The 25,946-nt window shown below is 54.1% G+C and overlaps 1 protein-coding gene across 4 annotated transcripts in view; it reads right to left on the bottom strand.

Annotated features, from left to right (window-relative positions):
* Nucleotides 1-25,946, bottom strand: part of OTUD7B (OTU deubiquitinase 7B) — a 36,964-nt gene extending 11,018 nt beyond the window's left edge. Inside the window, exons 1-4 of one of the 4 annotated variants that reach the window (XM_076359837.1) lie at nucleotides 25,780-25,946; nucleotides 9,051-9,199; nucleotides 4,548-4,718; nucleotides 4,112-4,327 (exon numbers count right to left, since the gene is read on the bottom strand). In XM_076359837.1, the coding sequence (XP_076215952.1) occupies nucleotides 4,112-4,327; nucleotides 4,548-4,718; nucleotides 9,051-9,123 (460 nt within the window). In that variant the 5' untranslated portion in view covers nucleotides 9,124-9,199; nucleotides 25,780-25,946. Of the gene's footprint in view, nucleotides 1-4,111; nucleotides 4,328-4,547; nucleotides 4,719-9,050; nucleotides 9,200-14,202; nucleotides 14,318-24,450; nucleotides 24,507-25,779 lie in introns of those variants that run through there. The other 3 variants (XM_076359836.1, XM_076359838.1, XM_076359839.1) reach the window with 3 other exon arrangements.

Below are 25,946 nucleotides of genomic sequence, written 5' to 3'. Positions count from 1 at the left end.
TAAACACCGATAAACACAGGAAAACATAAAAACGCAGGAGCTAACTGCAACGCCAGGCGGGAAATTTCTTTTCTCGGCAGGGGGAAAGGAACCCGTCGGAGTTGAAAAGTGTTTAGTACACAGCCTCGGGACAACAGGTCTGCTCGGAAAAGCCGGCTATTTTCACTCAATATAGCTCCTGGCACGGCGAAGTCGCGAGCCCGCGCCAAGTGGCGCGGGGCCAGAGGAGCGAACCGAGCAGCAAAACAGCATCTCGTGAAAGCTAACCAAAATGTAACGCTGCTGCAGGCAGCGCCGAGCTGGTTGGTTTTTTTTCTTTTTCTTCTTTTTTTTTTTTTTTTTAAAAAAAAAAAAAAAAAATCCATTTCACGTCGCTCCTGGAGAATTTGCTGCTCTTTTCAACGGCCGGGGGAATCGGGGGAGTTCGCATCTCTGGTCAACACTTCGGAGGTTGTGCAGCCTCTCGTCGAGCCCAGCCAGGTCCGGTTCGGAGGGGACACACCTTGGGGAGGCACTTCTATTCGCAGTGTGCGGTCACGCCGTGCACGCCCCCGGCGAGGCAGGCAGAGTAATCCGTACAGACTTCCAGTTACGCAAGAGAAGTCATCTCGAAAGAAACCGCATTCCCCAAATCCTTCCCCGAATGTTTTGCTCGTATCAAGGCGGGGGAAAGGCCAAGAGGCCCCCTAGAAGTATTTAAACCGACATATTTCTCTGCGCACGGTTGTTAGGAGCAAGCCCCGAAAGCTCAACACGAAAGATAAATGGATTCAAGAGCACGAGGGATCTTCCCCGCAACCGTCGCTCGAGCGGCGAGGTCGGCGACAGCTCTTCTGCACGTCTGAAGAAGTCCACCAGCATCAAGAGGCTTCCTCTGCATCCAGCACCGTGACTCTCACGGGGTCCAGTTTTGCCCCGCGGCTGGTTTTGCTACGGAGCATCTGTTTGTCCCAGCAGAGATCAGGAACCCGCGCACCAAGGTGCACGGTCGGTAAAAACACCGTTGTTTCTTCTAACAGGAACCATCTGAATAGGTCGCGGCAATAGGAAGGCGCAAAGACGGTGCTCCTCCCAGCCCGAAGACGAGGGCTGACTCATAGAAAAGCCAAATGGCTCCCCTAAGGCTACCAGGGAATCCAGTGCCGTAATTACAAGGCCATCCCCTCCGCGTGACGAAGGGAGCGTTCCCAGGGATGACTCGGCCTCGTGCTCCTCGGGCTGACGCGACGGATCCAACACGAACACCCACCACGACCTCCGTGCAGTGACTGCAGGCCGCCGGGGGTTTTTCCCCCCTGCTGAATCGCCGGTGGAGGCGAAGGAGCAGGATCACCACCTAGAAGCGGGTTAAAAAAAAAAACCCCAAACAACAGAGAGACCGAAAGAGAAGAGCAGGTAGAAAAAGCGGCATCTACACTGAAGCAAGCTCATTTCATCTATCGAAAATGAGATAATTCATCCGCGGTTTCCTTATCTAATCCAGAACCCATCTCTGATGAAAACAATACCTGCAGAAAACATTTCTGTCTCAGGACCTGGCGGCGACAAGAGCCTGTTCGAGTGCATTTACACATCGGTAGCTACCTTCTCCCCTGTTTCGGGAAGGATGGGAATCGAAGGCTTCCAACCAACCCTGCTATCGGCTCTGCCTGCCGAAACGACACAACCCGCGGCAGCGCGCATCTCGCCGAGAGCTTGGTCATCCTCCTCTTGGCAGTCGGGGACACCTCCCTCCGGAGCACAGGCTCAGCCTCCCGGTCGCGCTGCCGAGGATGACAGCGGAGGGGCCGAAGGCATCGCAGCAGTGGTCCCGTGCCGCAGGCAGCGATCCGTCAGGAAGAGAACCGGCAAGAGCACAGCACCCGACTTCCGAGAACGTTTCGCCTGCCTTTTGAAGCCGCAGACGTAAGCTCGTCTCTCCTGCTAAGGGAACCAGTCCAGCCAATGACTTACGGGCCAAAATATTTGCAAGGCAGGTAAGACGGGGGGGGGGTACGCGTACACACGTGCCTCTGCTCACGCACGGGCTAAACTCAGGCCGAAAAGCTTCTCAAAACCCGGGTGATGCATTACCAAGGCACCCATCTCTTTGACTGCCCGCTCCGAGACGCGGGACGCTTACGCCCCAAGAACGAGGAACCCGTTTGCTGTTCCCGCAGCAAAGCAAGCACGCTGATCTCAACTCAGCAGTTTTTAATAGTCCACCCACAGGTGTTTATTAAATATCAGTCTGAAGTGCAAAGCAGGAGGTTTCTTGCCAATAGGCCAGGGGGGGACTTTGGAAGGCGTGCTTGGCACCGCGTCCCTGACCCCGGGGAGAAAGCCTGACCTCGGAGCCAAGGCAAAGCCATCAAACCCAGGGGTTTCTTTCAGTTCTTCCTGATTTTTTTTTTCCCAGTAGCCTCAGGCAAGGCACCGCCGACTGCTCCTCCATGTGTGCAATGAGAAAAACCACTCTCTGTCTTCAAAATGTAGCGCAAGGCTTAATCCATTTAGGTTTGTAACAAAGAACGCCGAGGTTGTGGCAAGGGCCAAGTTTTTCAGCTCCACCAAGACCTTTTCATACAACTCAGGACGTTAAAAGCTTTCCAAGAGGACGCCGTTACAATTTACAGCCACTTTAAAGCGCGCTTGCTCTGCCCACAGTGGTGTAAAGGGATCTCTGGATAGAAGGAGGAGAGTATCTGAACATTTATTGGTCTATAAAATATTTGCTTAATCCCCTAAGGACAGCACATACTAAATTAGTAACGGGAGTCACCGTAGATCACAGCATCACGCTCAAAACCCTACTTCGAACTAAGCTTGGAATATTTTATATATGCAGTACAGCCCTTTATTAAAGATAAACACCCACTTACAACAAACCCACATACATAATGCTGAACATACAGTTAACATTAAGTAATTGATTTTTTTTTTTTTAGAAATTTTGAAGATTAAAGTGTATCTAACACTATCTAAAGTGTATCTACACTTTTTAGTCTTCAAAATTTCTAAAAAAAAAAAAAATCAATTACTTAATGTTAACATGGTCTCGGCAGGCCAGGAAGCATCCCCAGCACACGGATGAAAAAGCGCAGCCACCCCTCGTTCCCTCACCCGGAGCCCGTGCTGAACCGCAGCAATCCAATACCCCCGGCTCCGCTCAGCCGCGGATCCGTATGTTTCATTCGCATCAGACACGACGGCTTCGCCACCGACGAACAGCAACGCTGCCGTAACGCGATCGCTTGGATCAAGTGTTCATTTCCAAAACATGAGAATACTTATTACAGGAACACTCGAGCAGGAGAGGGCTAAAATTTGACATTAAGAATATATGTTATCTCTGAAGGAATAGTTTTCTAGGTACGTGCCTCGGTGACAGAAACAAAGGAGAGGCGTAAAGGCTCCCGAGATCGTGCCTGGCGTCCTTCTGCCCCCCCCGCCCCATGTAAGCTGTCCCGGTAACGTGTATTAGGTTTTCTCTGCCGGCACAGAGGTCCCATTCATTCACCAGCTAAATCTTATTTACAGATCACCTAGCAACTATTCAGGAGGAAAACAGCGTGTTGGAAAACAAATCCATCTGCACTCGTAAGGTGGTTCCTCTCCAGGCAAGCAGAGAGCCAGCAGACGAGTTTTCCTGCGTCGAAGCAGCGTATAAAACGCATCATCAATCTAAAAATGTTTGTAATGGCTTCTAACGTTTGTCAGTGGTGACGAGCTACTGTTTGTGTTAGGCAGGAATTTCTTTCCCCCCCCTCCTCCTCTCCGTAAGGCTGACGGGATGGTGCAGGGCGCAGGGAAGCTCAGGGGGTGAGATAATGCAACTTCCCCCCCCCCCCCCGAGCGTTACCATTCAGCTGCATGAGCGATGACGCCATCCACGATTTATTTACGCATTCGGTGTCTGCAGGCAAAGCCAAGCAGACTCTTACTCAACTCTCGCACCACGCTATAAAAAGGGACGAAATAATACCTCTCGGATCCGCGCCCTCGCAATGGGCTCGCTTCTCTGCCGCCTCAGGCTCGTGCCCGTTGGTACCGCTGCGAAACTGCCCCCGCCGCACCGGATTAGCATTAAAAAAAAAAACAACAAACCCCAAACAAACAACAAAGCACTCACCGGCCTGCTCCAGAGCCACCAGCATCGACTGCTCGATGAGGTCTCGCTCGATGAAGCTGCGGAAGTCCTCGGTGTACACGGTGAGGTCGGGCAGCTGGAAGGTGCAGATGGGCATCTCCAGCAGATGTTCGCTGCTGCCGTTGCTGGAGACGTGGGAACGGGCCAGGGAGACAATGGTCGAGCTGGCGTGGGAAATGCCTCGAGACAGGCGTTTTTCTGAGAGCAAAAGGAAGACGAAAAAACTCCTGAATGGTGCAGGAGCAGCAAACCTCGCCGAAGCAATTATTAAATCGCTGCCTTCAGCTAGTATTTTTTGGTTGCGAGCGGCCGGATTGCTCCGGCAGATATAAATATTTCAGGCGGCAGAAAGAAAGATTTAATTGATCCGTATCATTTTTGTGACTCGGCTATCTGGAAGCCGCCAGACGACACTGACCTTGCACAATATCATCCTGCCGCTGGAGCGGCGGTCGCCCGGGACGGGCTGCCTCTTTTTCGGGGGGTTTATAGTTGCGTCCTTCGTTGAAGGAATGGGGTAGGTTGCCGGCATGCACTTGCCTTAGCTGTTCAAAGTCACTCAGGGCTGCGCTCAGATCCCAGTTCTTGCCTGGATGGGAAGGTATCGATAGTGGTCACCGTCACATGAGAAAGAAATCAAGTCAGTTCCTAAAACATCCGCACTAGAAACTAATAATAGTGCAGTTTATCGTGAAGCATGAAGGCTGTCTAGCAGAAACAAGGCGGAAAGCAGGGTGCCGCACCACTCGTTCAGCTGGTCGCTCTATTTTTGTCCAGGATTTGCATTTCTGGAAGAGACGTGACCGTGAACCTGAAGTGCCCAGAAAGCGTTGGCCCTACTGCCACAGGTTACGTGGATGATTTACACCCCGTGTGTGCAGAGACACATCCAGAGCTTAGAGAGAGCTACTGCTCTTGGATGCTGGACATCTGCAAAACCTAAACAAAGGTCCAAAGACCTCCAGTTTTCATAGAATCACAGAAGGGTTTGGGTGGGAAGGGACCTCTAAAGGTCGTCTAGTCCAACCCCCTGCCGTGGGCAGGGACATCTTCAACTAGATCAGGTCACTCAGAGCCCCGTCCAGCCTGACCTTGAACATCTCCGGGGATGGGGCATCCACCACCTCTCTGGGCAACCCGTGCCGGCGTCTCACCACCCTCAGCGTAACAAATTTCTTCCCGATATCTAGTCTGAGAGATAATTTTGCCAGAACAAGATTCCTGGCTGTAAAATGAAGAAGGGCAGGGTCACCGTAACAGCAAACACTGAGCACAGAGCACGGGACTGGAGTAAAATAAACACGACTGCGCCCTTAGGAAAGGGAAAGGGAAGGTCAGGCGGTGTCATGTCCACCAACATCTATATAAACCCAATGGCCAATTGCTTCGGGTCACGCCGAGCGCTTTGTTTTATAACTCTCCAGCTGCCGTGAAGATAATCCATCGCGATGCCGGCACCGCTTCTTTGCTGACAAAGTTAACAGCCTCCAGCTCCCTTTACCCTCGCATCATCGCAGGGTAACGCTCGAGCGAAAACACGCAACTTTTTAAAAGCTGATGACTTCTAATACGACTTTCTAAACCTCTCTGCACGGTTTCAGAGAGACAGCCACCCGATTCTTTCCGAGCTGACACCCAAAATGTAAAAGCAAGCAAGGTGCCAGCCGGGCGAGGCGGTATCCAGACGACTTTTCAGCAGGCTCGTGTCGTTACTGGCCAGATCAATTATCCAGCAGAACAGCCTGAGCTTCGTGGAGTTGAGTGAATCCTTAAAGCAGGTCCATTTCCTTTTAACACTACCCAGCAAGCTGCAAGAACGTGACATATATTAACACGCTGAAGTCTTTCAGTGTGCAATAAATTGACCTTTTAGAAGCCACTGTCTTCCAAAGGCAAGAATACATAGCAAAGAAGAAAAAAAAAAAAAAGGTCTACCATATGGCTTACGTTTGGGAAAATTGTGATTTTTTTTAATTTTTTTTTTTATGAACACTGTTCATCTAAGCTCTTAAATTAGCAAGTTAGCAGACACCGTAGAAAGAAAGCCAACTTTATATATAGTAACTCCACTACAGGAAAGATATAAACCGCTGATTGGTTTATGCGATGCTCATGGACAATAAAAGAAGTCATTATGTCTAATTCCCTAAAGGAAATACGCTTCGCAAGTATTTAAATTCTTCTGAGAGATGTAATTTGCAGCATTTAATGACTGACTCCAAGCGGAAAGTTATTTTCAGCTTTACCTTTTGAGTCAAGGGGACTTTTTTTTGTTGTTTCTTTTTTAAATGAAATAACGAATCAGTATCAAGGACTGAGAATGACCCATCAGATTAAAATTAAATCTGCTGTCGCATCACTATTTGCTTTAACGCGTCAGCAACGGGAGGAGACGCTACCGGCGCTGACCCCTTGCAGCTGCATCTCCCAACCATCTTCACCAGCAGCCACTTCAGAAATGGAAAAAAAACAAAACCCCAAAAACCCACAAAAACCTTAAACTTTGGAAACTCTATGCGAAACGATGGCAGCCGAAGGGACTCGTAAATCCCAGTATCACGAGACGGCCCAGTTACCTGCACGCGCCTGGAAAGGGTGTGTTTGATGGACTCGGGCACGCCGGTGCTTTTCTGCAAGCACGGGAGAGGCTGTTAGAGGCGTTCAGGGAAACTTTTGCAGCGAGCAGGTTTCGCTGGTGCTTGGACGATAAAAGGGAGGTTCCCTCCTCCGGCAGGAAAACCGGTGTCCCCCGGGGACACCCCGAGCCAGAAGTTCAACCACAGGGAGACCCGGAGCCCGCCTTCCGCGTGACGCTACAGCTCTCGTTGCCAGAACGCGGGATGATTTCAAAGAGCAGAACCTAAATAAATCTCGCCAATTACTACGTTCCCTTCTCCCCCCAGTTCTTTAGCCTCGTGCGCGTTTGTACGCTGCAATCCTTCGCCGTCGAGGTGATGGGTTTCCAACGGCGCTGGAGAGCGGAATGAGGGAGAAGACCACCATTCAGAAGAGCTGCCGTCGCCGCCAGGCAGCGACTTCACTTGCCACATGCACGAAACTCAAAACGCCGGCAGAAAACCGTGACTTAAACCGCTCCTATCGCCCTCAAACTTCACATCCGAATAATTCGCTTTACACATCTATTTTATCTGACTGCTTTCACTAATACCCACCCCAAAAAGAAAGATCTCTGTGTTTTTCCCCTCATTTTCACCCCAGCTCCGCCGAGGCTGCAGGAGAAATAGCAGCGACTCAGCGGCACGTCATGAAAATGAGCTAAAGCTACCGTTGTCAAAATAAATCAACCTATGTGCTGAGCGGGAGACGGAGAGTTTTAAGGAATATCTGCTTTAACCTTTTCTATCGCAAGCCTAAATATTTCTTCCGAAAGATAGCATTAGAAATTCTGACATGAAACGAAGCAACCTAAACCCAGAAAACAGAACATAAACACACCACAAAACCCACAACTTGCCAGACTTCCGCTGAGACGACGCTCGGCTGTAAAAATTGAAGGCTGAAGCCCTGAACCCGGCAAAGCTAACGGGAGTTTTGAAGAGGAAAAAGCTACGAATCGATGCTGCGAGCGCCGAGGAGAGCTAGAGCCCAAGGAGGTGGAGCAAATTGCCTAAAGACACAGATTCTAGCAACAATTTCAGGGCTTTGAATTCATTGCTGCTAGAGCATGCGGAGTGGCAGCAGCCGGGGAGCTGGTGCGGATGCTGGAGGAGCATCGGCTTAGTCCCGGGTCCAAGCAACAACAAAAATGACCCGTATTAGACAAGAAAAGGGATGATAGGAAGAAACACAGCAAGTATGGTCTTGCGTTATAATTACAGGTTGGCTAACGACGTACAAACTGCCCCGCTTCTCATGCAACGTTCCTGTCCTCCAGCATTACAACACGTGCCAGGATTTACTCACCATCCTTTTGTCAACATCAACCCAAGGGCAACGCTCGCGAGCAAGTTTACAGCCCCCAAATTAAGACCTGGTATCCTTTCTCCTCTACCCTGCCCATCGCTCTAAGTACAGGGTGGAAAAAAAATTACCCGCAGCCTTCAACTAAGCGCGATCGCTAATGAGCAACTCCTCCATCTTACGGAGTTTTTGAGAAAGCCGATATCACGCTATATTTTTAGGGCAAATACACATGCTCTTTTAAGTACGTAGAGCACCAGAAAGCTGCCAGCGTGGCGCGCTGAGGCTCTCAAGGGCTGGCGTGCCCGTTTAAAAGCAAACTGGCTGAAGGCAGACGATGCTCGCGTTCAAGTCCTGAGCATCTCGGCACTCTCCATCGCCTTAAACCGACCGATCCTGTTCGGTCGGCAGCCTCCTGCGCCGGGCATAAACGGGGCTCTAAGGGGATGCTCTGCCAGGAGAGGTCACTGGCACCGACAAAACAGCAATTTATATCAGCATAATCAAACCACCTTCACAAGCAGAACAAGATATACCAGTAGCAGCACGGTTTTGCCTATATAATTACCCCTATATTGCTTTGAAAACACAGGCAGCCTTCGCCTAGTGCTATTCCTTCGACCCTTTCGAAGGCATCGCTGCTATAAAGAAGAAAAAAAGAAAAACCAACCAAAACCCTTAAGTTTTGCTGCTCGCGGCGAGCCACACACGTGAACGGAGAGGACGAAGGAAGGGAAACCGCGCTCCTGGGCGATGCGTTCTCCTTCCGAACATCTGAAATTCATTATCCGATGGACGCGTAACAAGAAACCAAGGCAGAATTTCACCAGCCGCGCCGCCGAGGGCACGGTTTTAATATCTCCAGCATCGCATTCAGCAACCGCCAGCCCCGGGGGTCTGGCCGGCAGCTCCCTGCCCCTCTTGCAACCCCCTTTTCCATACCAGCCCCCCGTCAGCCGCCGCCTGGCTCTCCCCTTCTTTTATTCCCGGTTTCATTTACCTTCGAGGAGGTCTCTGGCCAGTCCCGGCTCTGCCCCCGTCGAGCGAACAAAATCCGACAGGACGATGTCCATAGCCGAGGTCGTGCGCTCATGGATTCCTCCCGGCAGCTGGGGTCGGCGGCGCCCGGATCAGCACCTCGGCATCAATCTAGGAACGAGACCAACAACGCGCGCAGCTCGCATTACAGAGTATAAAATAATTAGCCTGGCCAGGCAGCCTCCGAGCTGGCCGGGAACTATCCGATGGCAGGTGCCTCGGTGTCCCCCGAGGAGGGGGGAAAATAAACCTCCCCCGCCAAAATTCATTGTGCTTTGGGACTGCTGTTTAACTAATTGATAATTGGGAGGAAAAAATTAAAAAAATATACAATTTTTGCCGCTCTCTCCCCGCACGTGAGCGGGTTGTAATGACTCCGCTAACGACGGGCACACCAAGGGCTTCGCAAATTCAGGAAAAATACCAATTCTCATGTCAAAGGCGGCGGAGCTTTTCTTTCCAAAATCGTGGACGAGTAGCTGGGAGAATAAATGAGTTTATCTGGTAGCAGCGAGAGCGCAGAAAGTTTCTCTCATATATTTGCAGAGAGCTCAGCGTCCCTGCCCTGCCCGGGGCGGGCAGTCCTCCTCCGAGCACCCTGGTTGTGCGCAAGGGGAATAAAAGCAAGACCAAACCGCTGGAATGAGTAGATGTTGCCTATGCAAAACAAAACAAAAAGCCCCTTTCAAGGGGGAAAAGGAAAAAAAACCAAACAACCCACAACTAACCCCCCCTACACACACACACACCCACCCCCCCACACACACACACCCCCCAAACCACAATTCCTCTTCTCGCAGAAAAAAAAAAAAAAAAAAAAATCAACGCTCCTTTCTGGGAAGGGGATCCGGACCGGTGCCAAAACCAGCCCGTCCGAAGGTATATTACGTAAATCTTAAGTTTTAGCAGGTCCTAAGATTCAGAAAGGTGTGTGCTCTTGCTGTGCGTTCAAAATCCTGATTTTCTGCATTCCTCGAGGCAGAGACGGAGAGCGGGGCGCATCCGCGGGAGTTCGGACCGGGCAAAAAGCTCCGCGGGATTTTTTTGGGTGGGTTTTTTTTTTTTTTTGGTGCAGTTAAAGGGTTACGATAAAAATTCCACTGTCAAGGAACAGAAACTGCTGGGGAAAAAAAAAATTCACCCTGAGCTGAAAACGTGGCACGTGAAGAAGAAGGGGGAAAAAAAAAAACGTGTAAGGCTGATTGACGGAGGTGTTGCTGTACTGAGAGCAGGAGAGGAAAATTCAGTATTACATGGAAGATGAACAAACCTGTTTGTTTTCCCCCTGCCTTAAAACCCGTCTCTTTTCAGGATTATTCCTAAAGATGGGCAAAACTCCCTAACGGCACGCAACTCCCAAACCCCAGGAGCAGCAAGTTAAACATCCACGCTTTAATCTGGAATTTCCTGGCTTTGTTGGTTAAATACCATTAGTCTTATCTTCCACGCTCGCTAATCATGCACTTATTAACTTCATGCACGCAGAAAAACTACTTAATATTCTTTTATCGCCGGAGCAATCTCGGGGCTATTGTCGGCTGAAGGCAATCCTAAACCCGAGCGTATTCAGACAGCAAAATTTGGCAGGCGATTCTTGCTCTTGCCCCATCAGTGATGTAGGGAACGTCCCTAATTAGAAGCCAGACATTTGTATCCTCTAACCACTGGCAAGAGCTATAGACCCAGAGAACAGTTTCTAAAGGAAAACTCACTGCAGTAAGAGATAACTTCCTCCTGATGGGTTCGGCATTTAAAAAAAAAAAAATAAATAAAAAAATAAAAATAAATAAGCGTACGCAGCAAAGCGTGGCTTTTTTGGGAGGGAGAGAGCAGCAGCGCAGCCCACACCCGCAAACTGATGGCATTTGCAGCTACCGAGCAGACTCCCGCGCGCTCAAAAATGTCAGGCAAAACACAGATGGAAAACTGCGGGCCTGACGGCCCGGCGACGAACTGTTAGAGAGATTTATCGCCGGGGTTCACACGAAGAAACATTCTCCCCTCTGGGTTGAGCTGTTATTTATTATTTTCTTTCCCGTGCGAGGGAAACGCTCCCTCCTCTTCCCTCCCTCCGTAACAGGTAGGAAATCCAAGCCCCAAAGAGATCTGCAACCACAAACGTAGCCCTTGCTGGATGATACGGGTGTCAAGCACACCCAAATCCCCCCCCGTACGTGTACGTACGTACGTGGGCGGGTAGGATGCTATCACGACCGCTGCCAGTGCTGGATGTAATCCGTAAGCGAGCTTTCCCGACACATTCGCACGTTTCTATTTGCAAAGAAAATGCACTTCGGACTACAAAAACCCAGTCGTTTCTACGACCTCTGCAATACCAACGGTTACTTGCAGGGCACGCCGGCGGGAATTAAGCAAAGTCAACGGTGAATAGCCGCGATTTAACCGTCACGAGCAATCCAGCCTCTCCTCTCCAGCCAAAGTCCACGCGGTGGCCAGCATCGCCGTCGCGTGAACTTCACCCCAAAACCCCCCAGGGTGCCAGTTTTCCCTCCGGGATTTAATCGGAGCGAGATAAAAAAGGGCAACAGGACAAAGAAAACAAGTCGCCCGAAAATATTGGAGGAACGTCCCCGGTGCCTCTGCCGCGGGTGCCCAGCCCCTGATGCGAAGTGCCTCGCCTTTCACGTTTTCCAGGCTTTTGGGGATGAATTTGCAGGTTTAGCAAAGCGGTTTATCATTTTTTTTTTTTATTACACAGCTTTGTTACACATCTGAAATACTGCAGAAAGCCATCATATCCCGCGTTACGGGGTTTTTTCCATTATCGTACAGCCCATTTCTTTAAGCTACCCGAGAAACACTTCATAACCAGCACTTCACAAGGAAACGCTACTTTCTAAATATTTAGATTTTAAGCTATTCTAGGGGGGGGAAAAAACCCACCCATCAAACGTAACGCTCTGTACACCCAAAGCTTTCGCTGTTTAAGGTTGCGCGCAAAGTAACAGCCGAGTTTTGAGCCCTGCCTCCCGCCGCGATCCACCGCCCTCGCGTAGGAAGGACGGCGTCCAGATTTCCCTCTTTCCGGCAGCGAAGAGCCAAAACCAAATTGCCTTAATTTGCAAAGACTTTAATTAGGACGATTCCCCGCGCATTGCCTGGCTATGGGAGGGAAGCACCCAGAAACACCACCAAGGCGTGCTTCGGAAGATGCCGCTACCCCTAAATTCCTTTCGTTTTCCTCCTAGTAGACGCTCCCCGAGCTCCTCCGAGATATTTCCAAACCTTGCACATCCCTCGAAGCTTTTCTCATTTAATTCCCCCACCGGGCTGCCGAGCGGTAACCACTAACGGTCAGGTTTTGGAAAACCAGCCTCTTTTCCTTAATTGCTTTTTCAGGTACAAAAAGGAGTCGAAAAAGACGTATCTCCACGCTCTTCAGATAATGAAAAATCTTGATTTAAGAAGGGGAAGATGACAGCGTGGAGCATAACGAGCTCTGAACTTACGGAGGGGCGAGGGCTGGCCCGCGCAGACCGGGATCGGCGGGGCTTCGTTATCGGCTCCGAATTAAAACACGCTCTTCAGCGCTTCAAAACAGCGGGCAGGAACGCTTGGCAGCGCTCCTCCCGTTGCGATAAGGTCCTATCATCTCCTTCCCATCGTTTTTCTGGCGAGAAGCAAGACTTCCTTGCTGCTTTTGGCGCTAACGTCGCACCGCAGCCCAAATCACAAACCGCCGCTCTCGCAGGCACCGTAGGGTAAATGCTTTGTGAACGGCTGTCCGGGACGGACGCCATCGCCTATTACGAGCGACCCTAAAGGCGACGTACCTGCGGTACCTTGGCAGTATACATTCAATATTTTATCTAAGAAAAAATGGCAACTAATTCACCGGGGAGCTGTCACGCTTGAGGTTTTCAAAACTTGGGGAGGGGGGGGCGGAAAATAACCCACACCCCCCAAAAAAAAAAAATATCAGAACGCCTTCATTTGCAAAATGCAATATTGCTATCGCGCCTCGGGAGCTGGGGATGCAAATGCAGCTCTGCCCCGTAAATCTGGAGGATTTACATCTGGCTTTCGCCTCACGTGAATGAGGTTTCCTAAAAATTTGCATAGAGGACCAGAAGAGACGACCGGGGAAGACGAGCGCCTCCTTCGCGGCGCAATCTGGGGGAAAAAGAAGATTTCTATTCGGATAACCGCACTGCTGGGAAGCGTACCTTTGCACATTGTCATTTGCACCCCGTCAGTAAAACTATTTGGCATGGCCGGCGTCGAGCGGCAGCGCAGCAGTGGGTGTTTACGCGGCACCCAGCATATTTCGGGCGGGGGGGGGGGGGGGGGGGGGGGGGGGGGGAATGCTGCAAAATATATATACCCAGCCACATCTCCGGGTTTCCGAGGGACAGAAGCTATCCCATTTCGGCCATCTCCTTGCAAACAAACAGGAGAAGCGAGACCGAGGGACGCAGCGCATTTATTCCCTCTCCCTCCCGTTCAGCTCTACCCAAAAAAATAAAAAAATAAAAATCATTTTCAAGGGAATAAACGCTTTGATTGAAGCGCTGGTTCGGTCGCTGCAGAGCATGGGTTTTCGGGCTTCAGGTCCTTAGTTGTAATCCTAATTTTCTTGGCACAGCGGCTCAGTTAGTTCCTTCCAGCTCGCTCCCCCCTCAGAGTTGTTCTGCAACTTCGTTATCTCCTTATATCCTTTACACTTTCTCTCCCGTGGTTCGCGCCTGCTCAGATCTCGCCGTCAAGCCTCCGAGCTGGTGGGAGGTTGAACGCTCTGACGCAACGCCACAGATGAGGATCATCCCTCTCATCGCAGCCTCCTACAAGAAGCTGCCCTCCGCTAGAAGCTGTAGAGCGTTAAATTCACGGAAGACTTTCATCCCGGCTACTTTGGGTCAAGCTTTTTGAAACCGTAAGAGGTCGTTAGCCCCTCTTCCGCTGATGGATTTTGCTAGAGCACGCAGCTTCCCAGACGTTTCAGCGTGCTTTGGTGAAAAACTGGCAAACCTTAGGGGGAACAAACTCAAAACCAAAGCAAAAGGCAGTGCAAGGAAGCTGAATTTAAAATACGGACAGAACGAGCTAAAGAAGGTAGAAGAGGCCAAAGAGGAAAAGCTCAAGAGAAAACAAACCTTCTCCTGGCGTCGGTGGCAGCACCAGCGGCTCAGACGGAGACTTCCACCGAGTACGTACCGACCGAGCCCCAGCCCGCTGGCAATGGTGTCAATATTGCCTTTGAACCGTGCGTGACTCCTCGTTTTAGAAACCACAATGTCCTAGACTGTCAGGAATCCTCCGAGCCCAACGCCTCTTCTGCTGTGATGCAAGCGCTGAACTATGCGGGCAAAACACGAGGGACCGGAGCGGGAGTCGTGCCGCCCGCTTCTGGTGCCTCCTGATTTAAAAAAAAAAAAACCCAAACAAACACAAACCACCCCTCCGTTCGAGGCAAACACTGGCACCTTTCAGCTCTCCGCGCTACGCTTTCCCCCAGAATTTGCCGTATCACCGTCCAGATAAAACTGGTGTTTCGGAGGGTCGACCTTTCTCCTCCCTCGTCCCAAGCACCAGCACCCGCGGCCCCTTTCACATGCCCCCAGTCACTCGCCAAGTGCCATAAAGATAAGAAATCGGGTAAAAGCTCAGCGCGGTTCACGTGGAACCCATGTTCACCCTGTTCTCCATTCTCCTTTAGGAACGCACGCGTTTTCAATACGAGCTCCGGACATCGCTATCGGCAGGCCACCAGCAGCACCTTCAGCGCGTCTGCAGCCTCAGCTCTCCTAAAAGCCGCTCGTTTCTAAGGATGCTCGTATCTCCAGGAGCCTCTTTACGACACCGTCTTACGTTTCCATCGGATGCGTCACGCAGGCACGGGATAACGTCAGCACTCCCAAAACCTCTGGGAATCCACCTATTTTTAGCGCAGCTTGGCATAACGTCGGGTGTGGGTTGCCCTCAACGATGGGGCATCGTCGGGAACCTCATTTCAAAAGCATCCCCCTCCCAGCGCAATTCTCCGAGAGCCCGCGCAGACAGAAATAGCTTTATTAGGATAAGCAAAAAAAAAAAAACAACCCCAAACCCCAACCACCTACCCCATAGGGATGTCACAATATTTAGTTAGCTAATGCTTGTAAAATGCTGCAAAAAGTTTAATTAAGCCTCGCCCTTATGAGACACTGGAAGGATTCGCGGGCTTGTTTCGGAGGCAGGAGACAGACGAGTGCTCGGCAGCAAAAACACGAGCCCGGGAAGAGTTTCCGCCTCCCAGCCAGGGCATCACTGGATGCTTCAGAAATAACCTTGGGGAAAACCCGAGAAAACCAGCCAGCGCGTTCACCGCGTAGTCAGAGGCAGAGAGCCTGGCCAGTATTTCAAACATCCATCTGCAAGAGAGCATGACGCTCAAATCTAATTAATAATAACCTCGTTGCGCACAGGACCGGATTCTTGCACGACCGACCGCCAAACCCCCTCCGCAAAGAGCTTCCTCTGCTGCTGCTGCTCTCAAAGCTTATAGAAGCGATTTACGACCTGATCAGATCAGGTGGAACGGCGTGGATTTACTGCTGCCGGCAGTAATTCCTCCGCAGTAAGGCAGGAGTTTACAAGGCGAGAACCGCTCAGCGCTGACACCCCACGTAGACACGCTGGGTGCATCGCTAAAGGGTGCCAGGGTGGCCCGAGGCGACGGGAGCTCCTTCCGCCCCGAAATCGGCTGGTCGGTGGCGGCCGCCGCTGCTCCCGGTCGCCGATCAGCCTCTGCAAGAAGTCACCGTCCCCCGCATCGGTCGTCGGAGCTGGTGGCACGAGCAGCCCCCGCTGACCTGCAGGGAGAGCGACTCGGGCTGCTAATTAACGCGATTTAAACACCCCCGGCCGCCGCTGCCCGAAGGGAGGGCTCGCGCCAACCGCTCTCCGGGGAGATCTGCAGGAATAACAACCGCCGGCACCGGGGCAAAGGCTTCACCTGCGCAGCCGGTCGCCGGCTGAACTACCTCAGCTCGCGCGAGGCGAGCAGCAAGGGCGTCCCCCTCCTTCAGGCGGACAAGCTCCTAAATGAGCCTGAATTTAAATCCGACCGAATTAATCGATCGCACCTCCGAAGGCCACATTCAGAAGTGTATTAATTCAGTTTTAGCTGCTCTTCTCCCCTCGATTTTCAAAGATTCACATGAACTCAAGGCAACTCAAGGTACGGTGCCTTTCCCACCGCGCTGGTCTTAAATAACGCAGGCTCAAAACAAAGCTAAAAGGTTATTAACTAATAACTCTCCACCTTGAGATGTTGCTTAAATCAACCAGGGTGTTGCTTAAATCAACACAAGCAAGGAGAGGAGAAGAGGAATGGCTGACGAGACGTGGGGATTTGGGGGGGGAGCAGCGCGGTGCCCCGCCAGACCCAGAAGTGTTTCGCAGAACTGCCAGCAAATGGTTTCAGGCTGATTCACTGGGGGGTTTTTTTTGGTGGTTTTTTTTGTTTGGTTTTTTTTGTTTTGTTTTTTTTTTTAAATTGTCCTGTCCAGAAAGGACGACCGAGTTCATTGCTGCTGAAAATACTTCACCCCGTTTTGCTGTCGTGCCTCACCGTGCTGTCATACTTGCGGAGCATGGTCCTCTACGGGCTGCGGAAGGAGCGAGCCGTCGGCATCAGCTAACGAAGGAGATGACTCCCCTGTGAGAAAACCTTTTTTGCAAACAATACGAGGTTTCATACCGGACTCGACAGCGGACTAACCCTCCCAGTCACCTTACGGTGACGTACCGAGCTCTGCTTCCAGAAAAAAAAACCCCAAACCTCTTCCCACGTTTCTGCTTGGCACCACACCACACCAGCTGCTTTATCGGTTGTGTGCAAATATGAGAAGAAAGCACAGAACACACAAGTTTTTCAACCGTAGGCTCACCACCCCTGATAGGAGCCTTCCGGATTACAAATATTTAAGAGCCTTCATCATTCTGCCTGTTTTCACACCGAGGCTGCCCTGGTTTCTGAAAGCCGATCTTACCAAAACCAGCAACGCAGCGTGAAACCTTCAGTTCTGGCACGAAAGCGGGCTGAATAGAAATAGAAATAGAAAAAGAAACGAAACTTGGGGGGGAGTTTTGTTTTGTTGGGTGGGTTGGTTTTTTTTCGGGGTTTTTTTTTTTTTCCCCCTTTTAGTCCGTCTCAGAAAAGCTGCCTGGCAACAGACACGCTGGTGCTGGGCTGACAAACCCCCAGGGCCCGGCTCGCATCAAGAACCAGAAGGCGAGCCCAGACCACCAGCGCAGGACCGGGCTCTCGGCGGTGCCTTAAGGGCGTCTCGGTCTCAGGCTAAAACCAAAGCCAGGAGCAGGTGTCCTCCTTCGGCCCTGGGGCATCCGTTTCCTGCTCGTTCGAGGCAGCAGGACACAGCAACCAAAACTATATTAGGAAACTTTACAGTTCCAGCCCGAGGAAAACGTTTCCTTTTGCGTCAAAAGCCCATGTGCAACCTCTCTTGATTTCAAACTCTAGCTTTCAAGTCAACATCATAAAAGACACCAGCAAGCGAAGAGGACTTTCATCTTCGAGCGCGTTTAAATACTCCCTTTGCACCGCATATATTCTGATTTTAAACAGAGTTTGGGCCGGGTAGGCGTGTATCCCAGCCTAGTTACTTAAAAAAAAAAGAAAAAAAATAAATAATAAGATCTCTTTTCGTAGGATTTGGGCATGCCAACGTCACAGCGCGGGGGCGGCAGGCAGCCTCCGAGCCGGCGTACGTTTGCTGACGAGGAGCACGAGGAAGAAAGGGGCAGACCAGGCGGGACCAGGCTAGACCTTCCCGGGGGCCTTTGAGAGGCGGAAGCCAACCAATCCATATGATAAATCCATGCCGTCAGCGGCGTTAACGCGCGAGAAGACACCAGTAACGAAGTCTTGCACCGCGACGCTCCAAATTTTGCCAGCTCCCCACCCACGGATGACAGGCGGGATTTTATTACGTTACCTCTAGGCTTCTCTGCTGCTTCTGCCCGGGGTTTTTAGCAATATATCAACGTGCTCTTCCCCCCCACAGCTTGCGCCGGGGCCCGAGCACAGCAGCGTTTCCAATGGAGCAACGCAGCGGCGAGATTACACCGAGCTGTGAGTCACACCTAGCTCTGAACTATAATAAGCTCGATCCTTACACAAACGGTATTTCTTGCTTGGTCACCACACCCATAAAAACAGAGAGTGAAAGCCTTGCATCCATGAAACGCCGTAAGGATGCCTCCGCCTATCGCTAATTCAGACCTCCATCCTTCCAGGCGGTGAAACGACACGCGCCGAGAAGAGCCGGGATTAGTTAATCTCTACACGAGTCCGCATAAACCTTCCTAACAGAAACGGACCAGAATTAAAACGCTCGATACCGGACGCCCATCTAAAACAAGAGCGGAGTCAGGAAAAAAAAAAAATACACAGAAGCAAAGCGACCCGCCGCCCCCTCGCTTCCCACATCCTCTCCGCAGGATAACACACCACCACAATGAATTTGCCGGGTTTCGGTACAAACTCACCGGCAGCAAAGCCGGAGAGGCGCAGAGCATCCCGGTCCTCCGCGGCAGTTGGCAGAAACGGCAGGACCGCGCTCCCTGCCCTAACTCGACCAGGCAAATTAAAAGAGGCCAAGGGAAGAAATAAAAAGGAAGCAAGGTAAAACGATTAGAGGTACCTCAGCTTCATCGCTTGTGTCTTCCAGGACATAAGGGGGGGGGGGGAAATCATCAAGCACAGTTAACTAAATAAGCATTTCACCAGAAACAAATACAATCCGCAGAACAGGAAAGACGGACTGTTGGTTCCAGGATCATAATTTTCAGGGGCTTTAATTTTCTTACTCTGTTAAGACTTCAATCCTGTTGAGAACGGTGTACTTCAGAAAAAAAAAAAATAAATCATGTATTTTTAAGGGCTACTGTCAAATCTAAGCATTAAACGTGATCTGGAACGCGCTCCCGTATTGTAAGCTGTCTTTGCTATGTTTAAAAAGGTATTTCCAGGCATATTTTAGGAGCATGAAACTACAATGTCTCTTCCCCAGATTCGCCACGTGATTTTTTTGAAAAGGGCAGGAACCCGAGCCAGGACGTCAGGGCTCCGGGCCCAGAAGCACAAAGTCAGCGCACGACCTTGGCCAGGCACCTCCACCACGTCCCAGCCTCGCGGGTGGGAGGAAGGACAAGAGGACCTCAAAGCTGGAGCCTCCGAAGCCCTCGGGCACCTTCAGACGAGAACCAAGGCAGGAGGTGCCAAAACGCACCAGAGATTTAGTTTTGCCGGAAGCTTTTTGCTCCCCGCCGTCAATCGCCCACTTTGCTTTGCAAAGCTCCACCAGAAGGAAGCTCCCACCGAGCGAGGCAAGCGAGCCGAAACGGATGGGACTCCCGAAGCAAAAACCCACCCGAAAACCTGCGACGAGCAGCCCTGACGTCTCAAGCGGAGGGAAACGCGGCCGGCTCGCTCTCCCCGTAGACCCGCGCGCAAACCTTGCCCCAACGAAAGGTTCGTGGTGGAGCCCGGAGGCGAGACGGGCGAGCCTTCGGTGCCATAAGCAGCCCCGCACCTGAGCTGACCAAGCCCTGCTCCTCACGCAACGAGCCTTACCGGAATAGCTACGAGCAAAATAAGCTACTCGGGCGGCTCAGTTCCAAAGGAGCAAGATCCGGAGGTCCTCGAGGGAGGTTCCTCGCTTTCTCCTCCTTCCCGCGATGGCAGGGCCCTGCCTCCGTCCCGGCCCGCATCCCTGACCTGACACCGGCAGGTCACCTAACGCACGCGAGAACAGCCAAAACACAGAGCCGGGATTAGCGCCGCCGCGCTGAACCTGACCTGACCTAATACCTTTATTGTAGTCGCTAAGCTCCGACTGGGTGCTTGTACGAGACGGGATACGGACCACGCAGCTCTCGCTTCATCGAGGGCGGAAAAAAAATAAATAAATAAATAAAAATCAAACTGGCAGATCACCATCCAACCTCCGTTACCAAAGCCCAGCAAAATAGTTATTCCTGGTGAAAAGGAAGGTGCAAGAAAACCCCGCGGGCTCGCCGACTCCTTCAGCCCAAAGAAAGGGCGCTGCGGATGCCGGGAGGAGGCCAGTCCACGAGGCAAAAAGAGGAATATTTGTAAATAGCTGCGACAGCCGGCCTGCGGTCGGGCTGGACGTAGCTCCGAGGTCGCGGGGCTACAGCATCTCGCGTTCGGTACGAGCAGCCCTTCAACGAGATTTATCGTCTCGTGAAACCCTAGCCTCGGAAGCCCCCTGCGGATTTTTGGCACGACCCGGGCTGCTTCAGGACAGCACGCCGTCCCCGCAAACGGAGGCTTTCCAGCAGGGAAAAGGCGTTCTTAAAAAAAAAAAATAGGCCGTTGCTCAAGAGTCGGAGCACGAGAAAAGCAGCAGTTAAGCAAGAGTCGCAGTGGAAGTTTATAGAAGCGTAACGATTTTTGTGTGCTTAACTGTTTTTAAATAAAAACTTTACCCTATTTTCCAGAGCTACAACCACCTGCTTCCCTTTGCTCTAAATACGACCGTGCTAGTTTCAACACCCAGATCATTCTAAAACTTGGGTTGAAGAACACGTCGGCAGCGGCGCAGGAATGAAGCCTCAAAGCCGTATAAAAGCCAGAAACAGCCTCCCACACAAACGCAGCAGCTTCAATACGTCCGAGGCTCGACCCACACCATCATCATCATCATCATCATCACTCTTATTCATCGATTCCTCTTTCGAGGGGGTTTGCGCTTCCCAGGATAAATTACAGACCTCAACTTTCTGTTTCAAAAAGGTCCTGAAGGCAAAACAACGGCTCAAACCCCAACGTGGATCACGTGTTGCGTTAAAAAACCAGCACTGTCATTACAGTGCCGTAATTAGGAAGGACGATTATTGAGCACGCACGGTCCAACCGTCACAGCAGCCTTGCTTCCACTTTCATCAACTTCTCATCTCCGAAGGCTGCCCGCGGGAGAGGACACGGGGCTCCCTCGGTGCAGGGGGGAAGACGCCGGGCCAGCCGGCGCGGAGGCAGCACCCAGGAGCTGGGGGCGAAACCGGGGCCACGTCGGGGATGGAGAGCTGCCGGCGAGGACCCCAGGGCGGGGTAGAATTCAGGGCCGTAAAGTTTGGCCATAAACACACCACGCTTCACGGGGCTGCGTTAACCGCCTCGTCAGGACCGGGGGGCGGCGGCAGGTGAAGAAGCGATTGCAGAAAGCAGAGCTTCCCAAAACTCCTTTCTTACGCCGCGGCTTGATAAAGCCATTAAATGGTTTGACGAGCGCAGCAGCACCCGCTCTCGTGACGTTCTCAGGAGCAGGGTTATACTCCCAAGAATGATAGTAATTATATAACGACCCGTCTTAGGCGCTCTTCCCGTTTTAGCCGACTAAGAGGCACGTATCTAAAATAAACACAGTTTTCTCAGCGGCTGCGTGCAAGAAAATTCACTTGGAGACACGTTCACCTGCTTAAATCAGGCTGCTACTATTTCCAGCGCAAACCCTGGTTTTGCGAGAGCGCCCAGCACTTGCTGTCCTCGCCGGCCTCCCGGGGGGATGCTCGTAACGAGCACCTCCGCAAATCAGGCCACGGCAGATTTTGCCACCCGATTAAGCGTCGTTTTCTCCCCAGGGTATTCTGATCCAGGAGCAGAGGCACTTGTTGAGATGCGGGGCGAGAGAGCATCCCTTCCAGCGCTTCCCCAACGCCGCCACGGAGAGGAAAGTCACGTCCCACTGCGACCGCACGGCGTCGAGCGGCAGAGACTCACCAGAAACACGGTAAACTCTCGGCAGAAACCCAAACCCACAAAAATTAAGGCACTAGAAAGACCGACCGCAGTCCCGATCTTCGTAAGTATTTGGGCGCACGACGACTCCTGCATCCCCCGCCTCCCTCTATTCCCAGCAGGGATTTGCACGCTTAATACCCACCGGCTCGCACGCCGAGAGCTGACAAGTGTTTCACACCTACAAACGCGCTTGGAGAAAGCCCAGCTCCGTACGCGGGCTCTTCCGAGTGGCGCGCTAGTAACGAGTATCCCGAGGGATGCTCCTTCCAGCCGTATCAGACGTAAAAGCCGTGAGCTGCCGCGCTGCCTCCCCTCTATAAGCTTATTTCTTTAGCAGGCAGAACCGCACCTTCGAGTAGTTAAACATCACGTTTCCCCCCAAAAAACTGACACGGCGCAGATGCACGCCGCTCGGCGCCTTCGCCAACACGTTTTCCGTCGAGAGCATCCCCCGTTTTTCCCGGGAAAAGTAATGCTTTTCTTGCAAGGCTGGGGTAACGGCTCGCGATCAGCGGGAAGGAGCTCGGTCCCCGCTCCGCGCAGGTTAAAGCCGCGACGCCACAGGTCACCGCGCCAGCTGGTTTTACACCTACTTGAAACGGCAGCTTTGGTTCTACTGAAACTATTCATCCAAGTCTTACAGTTAGCACCGCAAGGCTTTTCTTTTTTATTTTATTTTACTTTAGACACTACGAAGAAAAGAAATGCCCAAGGAAAAAACCGCCACGACGCTTTAGAGTCCAAGGGACCAGCCTGCTCTCCTCCTGCGATATACGGAGCTTCACGCTCTTTATATCGCAGCGTATAGGAGAGCGCTGCTCTCCCGGGGCCAGGAGTAGCCGAGCTCCGCGCAAGGCGCGGCAGAAAGCGAACCCAAACCCAAACGCGAGCGTCCGACTGCGGCGTACGAAGGGGAGCGACTGCGATCGGTCTTCGCCAAGGCCTGGAAACGGGCGGCAGGGGCAGGAAGAAGAAATCTGACGTCGTCAGCGATCTGATGGGGAGGACGCCAGCCGCCAAGTTTGACTTTTCCGGCTACGCGACGTAAGCTGACAAGAACGCCTTTATCAGCCCCGCAATTCAGAGTCGAAAATCAGCCCCCCCCCCCCGCCCCGCGCACGCCTCGCCGCCCGCGAACGCACTGTGCAACTAATCACCACGCGTACGGCACCGCGCCGGCGTCAGCCCATTTTACAGACGGGTAAGCGGAGGGGCACCGTGGCAGGGACGAGCGACGCTCTCCCCCGGTGCGACAGGGAGCCGTCGCCGCCTCCCGGGAGGATCCGTCCCGTTACCGCGCTCCTTGCGTAAGCGACTCCCACGACACGGCGTCGGTGCAAAGACGTTTCCCTTAAGCACGGGATTGTCAGAGATGCTCGAGCCGGTGAGTCACCGCCAGCCTCCTCGCCCACAAGGAAACCATACGGAGAGCACGGCAGCGAGGCAACCTGTAATTAGCCGGACGAGAAACTCCCTTTCCTCCCGAGATTAAGACGGGTAAACTCTGGAGTTGTTTTTAAGCTCGCGTCTCGCCGCGGTACGGCCGAGCAACCCGAGTCCGAGCACGGCCTCGGCCCCGACGGTTACGCGCCGATCTTCACGCCAACGCCCGGCGCTGTTAAACGGGCGAGCGAAAAGAGACAACGGCTTTTCACCGAGGCGAAACCCCTCGGCGGGAGGACGGAGCCCGGCAGCGAAGCTCCCTCCGGTTCGAGCACAAGACGCGGGATTGAAAAGCCATACGGATTTTCCGGGTTGCAAACGGCAAATCCTATTTGGTCCGCACCGGAGGAAAAGTAACCGGATTACAGTTATTTGGTCCAAAAATCACCACAAGTTGAAACATTTTAACAACGTTCCGGCCCACCGCCCCGTCCTCGCCCGTTCCGACGCCCCGGTTCGGTTCACGCCCGGCGCTGGACGGAGCGACCCACAGACGCCGACCCGGCTCAATCGCCGTCGCTCCCGTTGCCAAACCGGGCTCCCCCTCCCCTCCCCGGGGATTTAGTGGAAATTACGGAGATCGGTCCCACGCCGCCAGAAGCCACCGAAACCTCGGCTCCGGTGACGGCTTCACCAGAAGGAACGCTCGCGGGCTGGGGCGGCGGGGACCGCGGCGGAGCAGCCGCTGCCCGAGGGCTCTTCCCCGGACGGGAACGAGGGGGGGGGAGCCGGGAGCGGGGGGGGGGGGGCGTCCACGGACCGGCCACGACCGCGGGTGGGAGCCCGCCCGCCCGTCCCCGGCGCCTCCCTCCTCCTCGGCCTGAGGCGGCTGCAGCGGGGAGCCCGCCGTGCCCGGGCGCCGCACCGGGACCCCTCACTCCTGGGGCCCGACCGGGGCCCGGCCGCGACCGGGAGCTCGATCGGGACCGGGAGATACCCGGGCGCAGCCCTGGGACCCCGCCAGCCCCGGGCCCAGGCGGGACCCGTGGACCCCGCCGCTCCTTGAGGCGGCACCGTGACCCCAGCGGGACCCGCCGCCGCCCCGGGAACCCCCAGGCCGCCGCCGCCCCCGGGCCCGACCCCGCCGAAAAACTTTCCCGAGCCCGCCGGGACGCCGGGCGGGCGTTACCTGTGCGCGGCTCCATGGCGCTCCGGACCCGGCCGCCGCCGCCGCCGCCGAGGCCGCGCTCCCGGAGGGGCGGGAGGGCGGGGGGGGAAGGGGGGGGGGGAAGGGGGGCGGGCAAGAGAGCGCGGTCCGCCGCCGCCGCCGCCCGGAACGCCGCGCCGCCCCCGTTCCCGCCCGGAACGCTTTGGCGGGCGCACGCGGCCGCCCCGCCCCGCCGGGCTGGGCCGAGCCAATGGCGGCAGGGAGGCGGCCCCGCCCCCTCTACCCCCCCCCCCACCACCACCACCGGCGGCGCAACGGCGCCTGCGCGGGGGCAGGAAGGGGGAGAGCGCCCCCTGGGGCTGGGCAGGGGGCGCGTACCCGCCCCGCGGGGCCTGGGGCCCTGCGTGGGGCCTGAACCCCCTGCGTGGGCTCTGTAGCCCCAGTGTGGGGCCTGTAACCCCCCTGTGGGGCCTGACCCCCCTGCGTGGGGCCTGTAACCCCAGTGTGGGGCCTGTAACCCCCCTGTGGGGCCTGACCCCCCTGCGTGGGGTCTGTACCCCCAGTGTGGGGGCTGCATGGGGCCTGTAACCCCCCTGTGGGGCCAGTACCCCCCTGCGTGGGCTCTGTACCCCCAGCGTGGGGCCTGTAACCCCCCTGTGGGGCCTGTAATCCCCCTGCGTGGGGCCTGTAACCCCCCTGTGGGGCCTGAACCCCCTGTGTGGGGTCTGTACCCCCTGCGTGGGGCCTGTAACCCCTGTGTGGGGCCTGTAACCCCCCTGTGGGGCCTGTACCCCCAGCGTGGGGGCTGCGTGGGGCCTGTACCCCCTGCGTGGGGCCAGTACCCACCCTGTGGGTCTGTACCCCCAGCACAGGGCTTGTACCCCTTCGTGGGGCCTGTGCGGGACCAGTACCCCCCGGCGTGGGGCCAGTGATGCCGGCGTGGGGCCAGTGACGCCGGCGTGGGGCCAGTGACACCAGCGTGGGGCCTGCGCCCCCAGACTCCAGGAGGCCGAGGGGAAGGTGCCCGGTCCCCTGAGGCCGATTCCCTCCGGGAGTTGCTTTCACAGCCGGGGAAAACCACAGGGCAGAGCGGCCCCGCCGTGGGCCCCCCCCCCCCCCGGGCAAGGAAATGCCACCTCTCCCTCCTCCCCACGGCGCAGGGGGACAATGCCGAGTGGGACGGCCGGCACCGGGGCCTGGCGGGACAGCGCGTCTGCCCGGCCAAGTGCTTGGCATTCCCCTCGCCGTGGGTGCCGGCGGCTGCGGGCGAAGCACGCTGAAAATGCGCCCCGGCGCTGCCACTGGGGTTGTTTCTCAGAGCCGGGAGGACGCGTCCTCGCAAAGACAAACCGGAGGTTTCAGTGGCCGGTGCGAGGAGACTCGTGACGCCACCAGGTCTGCCGCGGGGTGTCGGGATGTGCCGGGAAATCCCGGCAGAGCTCCCGCGGGGAACCGCCGCTCAGGCGGTTATTTGCCGCTCTGGTCCTTTTCCCGCTCAGCCTTTCCACCGCCCAAAC

The sequence above is a fragment of the Aptenodytes patagonicus genome, chromosome 26, assembly GCF_965638725.1.
Source record: "Aptenodytes patagonicus chromosome 26, bAptPat1.pri.cur, whole genome shotgun sequence".
In the NCBI taxonomy this organism is placed as follows: domain Eukaryota; kingdom Metazoa; phylum Chordata; class Aves; order Sphenisciformes; family Spheniscidae; genus Aptenodytes; species Aptenodytes patagonicus.
The sequence above is the reverse complement of the archived record's forward strand: the minus strand, read 5'-3'. Positions and strand labels throughout refer to the sequence as shown.